At 39.7% G+C, this 13,966-nt stretch overlaps 1 protein-coding gene across 1 annotated transcript in view; it reads left to right on the top strand.

The window, feature by feature from the left end:
• The first annotated feature begins 1,939 nt into the window (after nucleotides 1-1,939).
• chsy3 (chondroitin sulfate synthase 3) overlaps nucleotides 1,940-13,966 on the top strand; it is an 84,788-nt gene continuing 72,761 nt past the window's right edge. The window contains exons 1-2 of the mRNA XM_079862239.1: nucleotides 1,940-3,122; nucleotides 4,618-4,901. Of these exons, the coding sequence (XP_079718365.1) occupies nucleotides 2,522-3,122; nucleotides 4,618-4,901 (885 nt within the window). The 5' untranslated portion in view covers nucleotides 1,940-2,521. The remainder of the gene's footprint in view (nucleotides 3,123-4,617; nucleotides 4,902-13,966) is intronic.

Genomic DNA, 13,966 nt, shown 5'->3' with positions numbered 1-13,966 from the left:
AAAATTCTAAAAAACATATCTAAAAATATACATGTCTGAAGTTAGTACCAGATAATGACAAGAGCAATCTAAATCTAATAAAAAAAGATGTGGGAACCAGAGTCCACAGTCAATACACGTCAGAATGCTACGAAGACATGAATGCTTTTTACAAGTATAAGAACCACATAATTCCAAAATTACATGCCATAAAAGTCAGACAAAAACTGATGATTTTTATTGTGCGGCTCTAACTGCAGCGGTGTCATATCTGGGCCACATGTGGCAGCAGTCTTGGCTACACAGTTTGCAAAAAAAGTATTACATCATATATTTGAATGCAGGGGTCAAAACTGAGTGTGTGCCGATGATAGGTAATATCTAGAAAACACATTCTGATGCAGAACTAACATTCCAAATGTTTTTATTTTTATTTTGATAATTTTGAATTTGTCAGGAATTTTATAAATAGAGAAAATTGTGTCAAGTTGTCACAAGGCCTTCATCTAAGAAACTCGTTTGCCATGCATTGTGTTGATTAAATCTGCTGACAAGAATGACAAAGCCTGAAATCAACAAAAACGAGTACTGAACAGTGAGTGATATAAGATGCATACTGTCAAGACAAAACATCTCAAAAATACATTAACATGACAGCCCTTCTTGAATTTTCTTTCAATTAATTTTCTGATTTTTTTTTTAATGTAACATATTTATCTTGGTTATTAACATGGTGGTTCAAAGAATACCTTTGTGCATAAAAATGGTAGAGGTATTTTGTCTGGAAAATGCTTTTACGTTCGCTGCACATGCAGATTAATGAAGATCTTCATCACCGGAAACCGACAGGAGGGATTTCAGATTAGTTTTCAGAGTAAGGTAGGTAAATATTCCACTTTATCCACCAGCATTTTTTTTGGGGTGTATTTTGCTTTCTTCTAAGGTTTTCTACATGAATCAGTGCATGCATTAACTTGTCCAAATTATCGTGAAGTGATTTAGATAATTTTGTTAGTTTGACCAATTCATTGACTAGAATCAACTCAAATTAGTGAGTTATTCACCAGTTGGCCATTGCTATTTCAAATTCTAAATAGCAGACAGAAAACATATCATGTGATCACTGAAATATTGAGTGTTGGTAAAGGCTGGAGTACACTACACAACTTTTCAAATCTGAACAGATTTTAGATTAACAATACCCAGATGACGTACTCGTACCGCATATGATGGGAGTGTAAAGTGTGCGAACAGTGGACTGCAAACACTTTGCTATCCCATAATACCATGGAAGCTGAGGAATCATAAAGCTGAAAAATAAACAAAATACTGTAAAACTATGTATGAGCTCTTTTCTTACATATGTACAAAGTTGTTCCTTAAATTGTTTAACAACACCCAATAAAGGATTTTCATGTTGGATGTTTTATGTCTTCATTCAATGTATTTACAGCATACATGCTACAGAACACTTCATTAACAGTCAAGAAGTTCCTTATCAATGTAGCCTAGGCTAGCCTACTATAGTGAAAATAAGGCAATTCGGATGCAGCTAATGACTGTTTTCAAACAAGTTTCCCAAATGTTTTCAATGTTTAAGGTACTAGTCCCGCCCCAAACTCACACTTGGCTCAGGCCGTTTCCAATCCTGATTTATTGATTTATTTATTGACAGGCCACTCAGTCAGGTCTAATTTGTCATTACACGTGTTGTTGATTTCTGTCAGGTAGCTAAATGTTATTCATAGTATTAAAACATCACTTACAACTTTAATTTATTTTTGATTTATTGGCTGCACTTAGTCTTCTGACTTTTAGGCTAAACATCGTGTAGGTTAAGTAGTCTCAGTTAAGTCAAATATTCAGAGTCAATAAGCCCAGAGCAGTGAAATTCCTGCCTTCTTTGTATTTCCCAGCTAAAGTCAGCCAGGGAAGAGAAAGGTTCGCTCCGCCCCGCGACGGAGCGTGTTTGTCCCGTTACATCAGTGCGCCCACAGGCTCAATCCCGGAGACATGCGGGAGACGCGAGGAGGAAAAGTTCCGCGTCCACGCGTCAAACTGTGAGGGAAAATGTCGAGTGTGTGGAGACTGAAGCGGCTGAACGAGGAGAGAAGGGTTACGCGAATGCAGTGTATCTTTACAGTGAGGTGAGGAAACAGAAAGGCACAACGCGAGCGTTCACCGCTTGGGAAAGGAAGCGTCAACTTTATAAACGTTACAGTGTGACGCGTTTTCACTTCAGTAATGTGGACCGGCAGCGACCGAAAGAATTATAAGAAACTCTTCTCACCGAGCGAGAGATAATTGACCAGAGAGCTGCGATATCAACACTTGGATGGATTTTCACCGTGATCGATACATGTGAAAGATGTTTAGATCACGTGTAACGGGACAACCCTCAGCTTCGGTCGCGCGACGTTCACGCGAACGCACTTTGCAGATGTTAGATAATCACAGGCGTCAGTCGTTTGACTCCAAACTGCACTGTATATCAGTTTGAGGAGACTGTTGTTTATGACGGATCTGCTGTGTTGACTGTGCGATGGCCCTCAGGTCGAGGAGACCGCTGGTGAGCCTCATCGTGGGGGTTTTTCTGGGCTTCACCGCCGCGTCGTGGCTGGTTGTGCCCAGAGTTGTAGAGATCAGTGCGAAGAACAGAAGATCCTCAGTGTGTTCCTTCTACAGTAACGCCAGGGCTCAGGCTGAAGTTTCAGACACCTCCTCCTCAACCAGTGGCAGACACAAGCATCTGCAGCCAGTCTTCTCCAGCCAGGAGGGCAGTGATGAAGGGGAAGAGGAGCTTCATGGGACGGGGAACAGCAGTGATAGAGCTGCACCTGTGCCTCAGGTGAACAGCTTCTTGTATGTGGGGGTCATGACGGCTCAGAAGTACCTGTCCTCCAGGGCCGTGGCTGCCTTCAGGACCTGGAGCCCCAGCATCCCGGGCCGGGTGGAGTTCTTCTCCAGCGAGGGGTCTGAGAAGATACCCCTGCCCATCCCTGTGCCCCTCGTCTCGCTGGCAGGGGTGGACGACTCCTACCCTCCCCAGAAGAAGTCTTTCATGATGCTGAAGTACATGCACGACCATTACTTGGATAAATATGAGTGGTTTATGAGGGCTGATGACGATGTCTACATCAGAGGTGAATAGCTGAAGAGCCAGAGTGGAAAGAGGCTTTGCTGTGTTGAAGTTTTTTTAATGCATACAATAGCTCTTTGGAAATATTTAACTTTGAAAAGTGCCTTTTTCTTGAAAATTATAGAAAGAACATAGTTCTGGAAGCTTATTGTAGGACCATTGAGATGTTTTGCATTGTGACATTATTTTAATGACAGTTGAACTTCCCCTAAATCTGTTATGCATCCAGACATTTTACTTCGAGTTCTTTTTTTTTAATGGTGATTCTCATTTGATTAAATTTTTACAGTAAAAGAATTGTCTCTAAATATAGAACAATTTAAAATATATAACATTATTTTTATACAGCAGTCAACATTTAAAGTGGATAAAAACCTTTCATCAAAGTTATACATGATTTTTGAACAATACCCGTTCTTGTCTTAGGACAACTTTGATGAACTTTTATATATTACTATATATTACTTTTATATATTACTACTACTATATATTAGAGTAATCAGAAATTTAAGGGTAAAATTAAAATGAAATGGCATGAAAATAATGTCACAATGTTTTTAAAAATAATAATCCTAAAATCAGGCTTAATTTTCTTTATGCAAAAGATAAGGATTTTGATTTCTGGGGTGAAATATGACCCAGATATGCTCTTGGTGGGTTTTTGTGAAATTAACCCAGATGATTATCAAATGCATAATCAATTTAGGTGGCTATATCCATTGGTCAATCAAAAAATATTTGGTGAAGACTAGTTTTTTCCTCAATAAAAAGGTTTTAATCAGAAATATATGAATAATACTAAAAAACACGTCAAATCCGAATAACAGCTATTTTACATCATCATTTTATTTCGCAGGTCATCTAATGTGACTTAATACTGTCTATAATGTGTTCTACACTTCATTCGAAATGTTGAGTACATTAATTAAGGTTAATATTAGTTAGGGCTGTGCAATATATCGATATATCGCAAATGTATATATCGCGATATGCATATCGCAAATGGGGTCATGAACAAAAGACAAAGAGAAAATCACTCACTGCTCTTGGCTGAATCACTTTTGTAGTTTTAATAAGAATCAATATATTTAATATTCATACAGTGAAAACTAAGCAGTGTTTTATTTTTACATTTGATTATTCAGTTTCTGTTGTTAAATAAACCTAATGTAGGATAACCTGAACCCCTAAAACCCCTGATTTACACTGATGTTAAAATGACACTTACTTCTAATGCTACAGTAAAACACTGCTGTTTACTTTCAGAAGTTGTAGGGATGCTTTCTTCTCATGTAGGTTATATCATTTTAAATACATTTTAAAGAAGCATTATTGTATCACATATTGCATTATTTAATGAGTTATCGCATTTTTCTTCAATATCGTGCAGCCCTAATTAGCGTGTTTAAGAATATTAGTCATTGATAATTCACCACACAGAGTTTGTATAAACGGCTTTGTCGGATGTTTCTGAACCTCGTGGTTTTCTCCTCCTGCAGGTGAGAAGTTGGAGCTGTTCCTGCGCTCTCTGAACAGCAGCAAGCCGCTGTATCTGGGCCAGACGGGCCTGGGCACCACAGAGGAGCTGGGGAAGCTGGCCCTGGAGCCCGGAGAGAACTTCTGCATGGGGGGTCCGGGGATGATCTTCAGCCGGGAGCTTCTCCGCAGAATGGCGCCTCACATCGGGGCCTGTCTCAGGGAGATGTACACCACTCATGAAGATGTGGAGATTGGGCGCTGCGTCAGGCGTTTCGGAGGGACCCAGTGCGTCTGGTCATACGAGGTAACGCCGGTTAACATCCTCATGTGGAATGTGGTTTGAATAGGGTGAATTGTGCTGCTAAATCTTAGAGTCTCTAGAGTTCGAGTTTAGCTTAACCTCTTATTACTCCATGTTTACATTCTGCTTTTCTGCAAATTATAGGAACTTAACATTATTTTTTGCACTATTCATTTAAGGCGAGACGCTACAGGCAAAAACAGTGTTTGTTCGCATCTGTCAATTTTGGGCTTTTTGGCTTTTCATAAAGTGTTTTTTTCAGACTAGTGGAAAGAAAACATCCAAAATACACTTTTAACTGTATCTTATAGAGCACGTCTTTATCTATTTGCGTCTGTAGATTTCAATTACAGTACATATCTTCAAAGGCCATTTTTTCAAAATGAGTTTTTCCTCCTACATTGAGCCAGAAATCTCCACTTCAGTAACACTTACATACACTATATTCTGTAGGTTTTTACAGAGGGGTTGTTCATATATAATTTTCCTGATTTTATACAACATTTTATTCCTTAAAAAAATGGTGAAATATATATATTTTCGGCTGTTGACAGTATTTTGACTAATATATCAAAAAAAATTAAACAAGAATTTTGAACCTGACTTCATCCAATGTTCTAGATAAGTATGCAAATTAGTGCATATTTAATTAGATACTGCCTCATTTGCATATTTAAACATAACAGTTCAGAAAACTTGTAATACATTTTTTTTGTTGCAATTATTAATGTAATCAATCAACTGGTGAAGTATGGTGATATCTATTAGTTCTTGTTTTACCCTATTCACCTGGGGTGTCTTGCCTTAAGACAGGGGTGCCCAACCCTGCTCCTGCCGATCGACTGTCCTGCACAGTTCATCTCCAACCCTAATCAAACACACCTGAAGCAATCAATTAAGGTCTTCAGGATCACTTGAAAATTAAAGGCAGGTGTGTTTGATTAGGGTTGGAGATAAACTGTGCAGGACAGTCGAACGGCAGGAGCAGGGTTGGGCACCCCTGCCTTAAGACATATATATATGTGCTGGTCTGGGAGGGTTAAGGTAGTCTCGTGGAGCCAGAGCTTTAGACTGACGGCAGAAGGTCTGGGTCCGTATCCCTAAAGATTCTGAGAATCCTCTCAGAGAGCTCCTAACTTAACCTAAAAATTCCTTGCCAGGAGTTTTAGCTTAGAAGTGATTCCAGAACATTTTCAGTGAACTCTGAGCAAGGAATGGATGGAAAATCCTATCTTAGTGAGGAGGTGTGGTTGACCCCGTTGCTAGGTATGAGTCATCATTTCAAAAGCCGTGATTGGTTGATCCTACAAGTTTGATGAAAATGAACTTTTGGTGATAATGAGCAAAGGATGTACCCTCAAATCAATAAACATAATTATACACTCTAATCTTATGCAGACTGTAATTGTAAATAATATTTCACATTCAAGAAAATATCTGGAAAATGAATAGTAAGCTGTAGAGGTTATAGCCTAACATTAGAATCTAAAATATGTGAAAACTTAAGCTCATTACACCCTGTTCAAATAATGATTCGTGTCTTATTTGCTCATATTAATATCCTAGCTGGCATATTTTGTACTTTCACTCCCATATGGACCCCATTGAAAACAAGATGGCCTATCTCAAGGGGCTGTCCTTAATGAAGTAGAAATTGCAACGTTACAACTCAGTGTGGTCTTAACGAGGGTAACACGGCTCAGCTTTTATCAATGTCTGTGATTGCTGGCTGGTCTATTTATGAAGGCTTGTTAACAAATATCCTACAAACACATTTTGTGCAGCTGCTTAGGGGAACTCCTAAGCCACTAAAAGTCCTCTTCCCTGCTCTTAGCAGATCTCGCCTTAGGAGCCCTTTTAAGCGCTAGGAATCTTGAGGAATAGCTTTTATATTAACTGGGATTTTCGTGTCACTTTTAGGGGAAATTCTAAGAAAACGTCATGACTCTGAGAATTTTCTTAGAATTTGGCCGCTAGGAGCCACTTTTTGCACAAAAATTCTTTAGGGATACGGCCCCTGGACTCTATCGCAGCTTTTCTTGGCCAAGGACCGCCCAAGAGGACGTTTGACTGACATGTAACGCAACCAATCACAGTTTGTTTTGTTCCGCGTCATGTTTAGGGGCGTGAAAATATAATTTCGATGTCCCTACAATAAAAGGCTGGCGTGCATCTAATAAATTATTCATTCAAGGACGTTGTGCAAGTTTACTGCAACAATGGAGCTGCGAACTTCACATACTTTTGAAAATCCAGCGTTTTGTTGATCCTGGTAAGTGCTCATTGTCACAGCTGAAAACACAACGGCTTTCTTCTTCAACGAGGGGTTTTGGCGTCACGGCATATGTTTCCAGGCGGACCGATAAAGAACGCAACACACACACGCGTCTCCCGGACATCCTGCAGAATTCAACCGATCAGATCCACGGTAATTGATACAAAGTCTGGATCCCCCGGCCTTCTTCTGAACTACCACCACTGGAGAAGCCCAAGGAGAAGTAGACATTTGAACAATCCCTTTGTCCAATAAGTCTTGTAATTGTGCTTCATTGAATTGTTGTTTTTCAGTGGAGATCTTGTATGCACATCGCCTTACCGGTACTTCATTAGTGGTAATGATGCAGTGTTTAACAAGGTTTGTCCGACCAATTTCTTGGATACAAACAGTAGGCCAGTTCTCTACAGCTCTGTTCTTGTCTGTTGATCTGTGTCTGCTGCCAGTGTAAGTTGATATATGTTCTGTCGAGTTTCATCACTGCAGGTATATGAGGAAATGGCGAGGTAAAAATGCATAGTAAGGGTGGTTGTCGTGGTTGTGGAAGGGAAGGGAAAAGTATTTACTTTCATAACCCCTTCTGTTGTGGGTAGGCTGTACTGAGCTTTGTGAAAGTCTAGCACCATTTCTGTCTTTAACAGAAAATCCATTGACTGGTACTGTCAGGTCAGCATCCGGCATAATGAAGAGTATCAGGTCTACTGATTGTCCCTGGACTTCATACTTCCACTTCACCTTACCAATAGCAGTCTGCCTTTGTCCATTGACCAATAGAAAAGATTGACCTTCACTGGGTTGGTATTGCTCTTGGTGACACAACTGATTCCAACAAGACTCCTGGATCAGTGAGAAAGTGCTACCTGTGTCGACCATGGTGATGGCATACCTATCCTGTAAAATTATGGTCCTTATAATCATGTTGTACAGAAGTTTGAAAGGATTGGACTACTCAATTGCTTGCATGCGGTGGTTTTCGCTGAGGTTCTTGAACTGCGGAGGCTTTCTTCTTCTGTTCCTCCACATTAGCTTGGCTCCAATACCTCTTGGATTCATCGATATCTCTTTCAATCTGAGTTCCTATCCTGATAAATTCTCCAACATCCTTGATGGTTTCGTGTAGCAAACTAGCAAGTCGTGGATTACAGTTTCTAAGGATAGCTTGAACTTCTTCCTTTTCTGACATTTCTTTTGTCCACCTCAGACACAATGCTCGATAGTGAAATGCTAAATCTCTGATGCTTTCTTTGGCACCTTTCTTCCTCTCTAACGTTTTCCTCGCTGCAACATCATCATAATCCTCACTTAAAAATGAGTGTAGGAAAGTTTCTTTAAACTATCTAGCGAAATACTCTCGCAGTCTTCAATAAATATGACAGGGTCATTCTCTTGGGTATTACTAAAGCTGGGGAAATCGAGTTTCACTGGAGGGTTATACTGTACTGTAGATTGGTTGCTCTGAGATGGTAGGTGACTGGATTGCACACTGTTTGTTACATTTCTACATTTAGAAAGAGGAAAGTGAACTGTGGAATTAGGGTCTGGGGCAATTGGAGGGGATGAACACGGCACCAGAGATTGAAATTTATGGTCCACTTGACGATCTCGTCTCTTCAAGCAGTCTACTACAGATTGGCCCAGCTCTTGGACAAGCAGTTCTAGTTGTTTTTTTACTTTATCACACTCGCGTTGTACCCGGTAAGACATTCTCTCCTCTATGATTCTACATCGGCTTTCAAATTCATCAAAAGGAACATTTTTCACTCACCCGCTAGCCAAAATCTGTTAGCTGGTCTTCAATCAAAGTGAGCTGTTCTGTCAAACGTTATATCATGGATGTGACTGAAGTGAATGGGTGGTTGTTTGGTTCAGGATCCACACTCTCAGAAAAAAAGGTATGAAAGCTGTCACTGGGGCTGTACCTTTTTAAAAGGTACATTTTTGTACCTAAAGGGTGCATATTGGTACCTTAATTGTACATATTAGTACCTAAAAGGAACAAAAGTGCACCTTTTGAAAAGGTACAGCCCCAGTGACAGCTTTCGTACCTTTTTTTCTGAGAGTGCATCTCCGGTGGTGGTGGAGGTGGAAAATGGATGTTGTCAGGAATGTCTGGAGCATTATCCCTAATTCTCTTTCCTTTCCTCATCCGAATCAATACATAGGTCACTGAAGGTGTTGATTAGATCTTATAGGGGTTCCCTCCGCGTGGTGAAAGGTTCAGCAGAAAAGTCTACACCAGGCACGGCCTCGTCCCCATCCAGAGCAGTATGACTGACCCTTCTGTGCGACATTAATACTGGTTAAGTATTGCAAATATACAGGTTTAATGGTCCCTGTTTGGGCACCAATCTATAACTATGCTCCTCTGTTTAAAAAGGCACAGCTAATGATCATTTTAAGGGAGGGGCCCCCCAACCACATTTAATATATGCACCTTAAATAATAATAAACCAAGCTTAAGGAAGTATGCCCACAGCAGCAAATGTATGTATTTATCTGAAATAAAGTTTGTATACAATCCAAATAAACGACCAGATGAGGTATACGCAGTGCCGTCGCAGGTGGGGTGCGAGGCCCTGTGCGAACTTGAAATGCGAGGCCCTGCTCTTTGATGTGGATGCTCAATTGCGCATGAATAACAGTCACACGGACGGATGTAGCTGTTCTAGTTCTATTGCACGCATAATCTCGCTGCAAAACGTTTTTATCAAGTAGAATAATACAGCATAATCATGCACATCTCAGAGTCAGCTATGACTTTTTGCTATTTATTTCAGAGGGGAAAAAAATCAAATGTGCAACGAGGGGCTTTACATCAAGTCAGCTCGAGAATTTTATAGATCCGCCTATGTTAGTAACGTGTATCTTAATGGTCCAGTGGTAGAACTTTCGCCTATCGTGTCAGAGGTTCCCGGTTCTAGTCCGCCCTCGTATAGTATTTTTTTTTTTATCGTATAGTTTTTTTCCTCATCAAAACCGATTATGTTCATCAGTGGTTGTATATCAAGCAGGGACACATTTGTGTGCATTATGTTTGGTGATTTCACCAGAACGAATAGAGTATCCGCAACGGATTGAAGCTCGCGTCCGAGTGAAGTTAGTGCGGTGTGTGCGCGAGCCACACGAGAAAACACTGTATCCGTGCCACTGATCGCAGCGGCAACGAGCACTTTGATCACTTGATTTAAAAAACATTTCAGCGCTAGATCGTCTCTTATTTAAAAAAACGAACGAAATGAATGCTCTGCCAGTTAACTGGAGATGTTTTATTTGTAGAATTGTTATATTCGTGCCGCGAGATGTTTTAAAAAGTGGTGGGGACAAAAAAAAAAAAAGTGAAAAAAAAAACCAACAAAAAAAAAACAGCAGGATTGCGAGGCCCCCTAGTGGCGCGAGGCCCTGTGCGGTTGCACAGTTCGCACAGTCTATGCGACGGCTCTGGGTATACGAATTATACGATTATTATTGAAAAGTAAGAATTGTCATTAAAAAAAACAACAACAGATGATGAAAAACAAAGCAAAAGAAATCAACAGACTCAGAACCAGTTGGCATAAAGGCAAACATCGCAACAAGAGAGAATTATAGATGAAAAGAAACAGGACTATGGGCTGTTATAGTGTGTGGAGTGGCCTTATATCCGGTGATGAGGTGATTGAAGACAGCTGGTGATGATTGTTGAATAAGTGGAGGTGAAGGATCAATCAATCTCTCTCTCTAATAACTGCATTAGTCTATTAGTCTGCTATTAGCTCAAGGCAAGCCTCTGTTACTAGCTCTAAAATGACGTTTTGGAATTAGCAACAGAGGCTTGGGATGAGATGCATAGGAAATTAGTCCTACACACAAGAGCATTTTAAGGACAAAAACCTGACAAATGTCTTGAAATAAACCATCTGAACAATCTTTTGAGGCATGGTGAACGTACAAGTGGAATAATTGACTTCAGGCCAAAAAATGCAACAGTATGTATCATGGAGAGTGAAATTCATACAGGTTTAAGTTAGCATCTGACAACGTGCTGTTGAGTAAATGCGGAGTGTGTTGTTACACCCCAGTAGTGTTTTCAAAAATATCGATATTTCGATATGTATTGACACTGAAATATCTGAAACGGTTCCAAAACTCCTTTTCTGCAGTTTCAATACACCGATACCAGCTGTGCGTTCTCTCTTCTCACTCACTCGTCTCAATCACTCCGGTTGAATAGTGCTTGTATTGCACATTATTTTAGTCAATCCCTCACACCAAAAGCGCTCGCACCAGTTTATAAGTGGCGCTCACGTAAAGCCTCCTCCTCTCAAACAGATCTCAAGTACCAATTTGACAGCATCCTTTTTTGTGGATTATAGCGCTTAATTGGTCAACTACATAACAAAATATGTCAAAATGCCCAGTATTCAGGTATATTTGGTCAGTTTTGGAATGTAAACAGTTGAGAGAAATTGCATGTTGTGTAACAGTATATTGGATCTGTGCATAAGCTCTTAAAGTGACAGTGTATTTAATTGTATTTACAATGAAAACTATCCAGTGTTATTTTACATTTGATTACTTTCATTTCTGTAGTATTTCTTACCTGAATACTGTTAAAAACTTAAATCCATGTTTATTTTACTTGTCCCTTTATTCTATTGTATTTATTTTGCTATCGTTTGCAGTTTGTTTATTTGTTTTTATTACTGAATGTTTGCTTGTCTTTTTTTTTTTTTTGTAAATGTACAGTGGTGGTCAGAATTAATGGCACCCCTGGTAAATATGAACAAAAATGGCTGTAAAAAATAAATCTGCATTGTTTATCCATCTTGACCTTTCATTGAAGTAAAAGAATTGAAAGTGGGGGGTAAATCACATTATAAAATAAACGTTTTTCTCCAAAACACGCTGGCCATAATTATTGGCTCCCTGTTATTAAATACTTTTTGTAACCTCCTTTTTCCAAGATAACAGCTCTGAGTCTTCTCCTATAATGCCTGATGAGTTTGGAGAACACCTGACAAGAGATCAGAGACCATTTCTCCATACAGAATCTCTTCAGATTCACAAGTTCATGTTGGTGCTTCTTTTCTTCAGTTCAGTTCACTCATCAGGTCAGGGGACTGGGACGGTCATGGCAGAAGCTTCATTTTGTGCTCAGTGACACATTTTTGTGTTGATTTTGATGTTTGTTTTGGACCGTTGTCCTGATGATCCAACCACGGCCCATTATAAGATTTCTAGCAGAGGCTGTCAGGTTTAGATTTTTGATCTGTTGGTATTTGCTAGAATCCATAATACCATGTATCTGAACAAGATGTCCAGGACCTCCAGTGAAAAAATAGGCCCACAACATATAAGATCCAGCAGTGTATTTAACCGTAGGCATGGGGTACTTTTATCCCTGTTTGCACCAAACACATCTGGTGAGTTTGCTGCCAAAAAACCCTTTCTTAGTTTCATCTGACCACAGAATCTGGTCCCTTTTGAAGATCCAGTCGTGTCTGACAACTGAATATGCTGGAGTTTCTTGAAACCCTCCCAAACAACATGTGGGGATGTAGGGGTTGTTTGATATTTATTTTTAGGTTTTTAGGCTTCCAACGTGTTTTGGAGAAAAACACTTATTTCATAATGTGATTCCCCCCCCCCCCCCCCCACACACACACTTTCAATTCTTTTACTTCAATGAAAGGTTAGATTTTTGCAAAAAAAATGAAAGGTCAAAAGGATAAACAATGCAGATTTATTTTTTACAGCCATTTTTGATCATATTTACCAGGGGTGCCATTAATTCTGACCACCACTGTAATTGAACGATTCAAATAAAGCCTTCCTGTGCTGTGTGTAAACTATTAAAACAAAATTTCCCAAATTATGAAAATATAATGAGATTTCCTGTGGTATCGATAATGGTATTGAATTTTGATATTTTTCAATGTATCGTATCGAAGTTGGAAATTGCAGTGTATTGTGACAACAACACTAACCAGTAGTATACTCATATAAAGCAAAATATGTACTATATAGAAAACCTCAAGTGTTTAATTGTTTATATTGTTACAAAATGTAAACTATATTATCGCCCAGTTCTAATCTGCTAAATGTGGCTTTAGGGCATGAAGATATTAAGATATTTTAAACGTTAACATCATTATTTTCTATAAAACTGCTTTGAAATCCACTATACAAATAAATTTGACTTGACTTGGTTTACTCCCTTGTAATCAAATGGATATCTCTGGAAACGGACCTTGTCCACCTCCAGCTCCCGCACCAGCCAGCAGTGCCCACTATAAATGCTCCCGTAGACTTAGAGAGGATGGGGTTTGTGCTTTGTCTGCTTATAGATATGGAGAGGGGTTCTAACGTCTTTAACATCACACTGCAAAGAAGACTGGCCAACCAATAAGACTCTCACTTTTGGCCACGTGCCCGGAGCCGCTGCTGCCTCTTTCTGTGGGCCGGTACTGATATAAGGCTTGATGATCACAATGGCGTCGGAGCGTCAGGGGTCGCTAGAGTCCGCCGGGTCCATCTGAGAGATGGTTTATCACGCAGCTCCAGGCAGGAACTGACACAGAAGCGCTATGTCACTGATTCATTCAGTTGCAGTGAAATGTATTCAGCACCTTAGAGACACACACGCTGACACAGCGTTTGCTGACAAACTCACATCATTACTTTAATACCTCAGTGACATGCTTACAGAGAGTACTGTGCTGTACCAGATGGTAATACCGTGGTACAAAATGATGACCATATTTATGTGGCATGTTATTTCTGCAAGCATGCTTAACGCTAAGTACAGATTTTT

The sequence above is a fragment of the Squalius cephalus genome (assembly GCF_949319135.1).
Source record: "Squalius cephalus genome assembly, chromosome: 24".
Classification (NCBI taxonomy): Eukaryota; Metazoa; Chordata; class Actinopteri; order Cypriniformes; family Leuciscidae; genus Squalius; species Squalius cephalus.
This window is presented reverse-complemented; position numbering and strand designations above follow the sequence as displayed.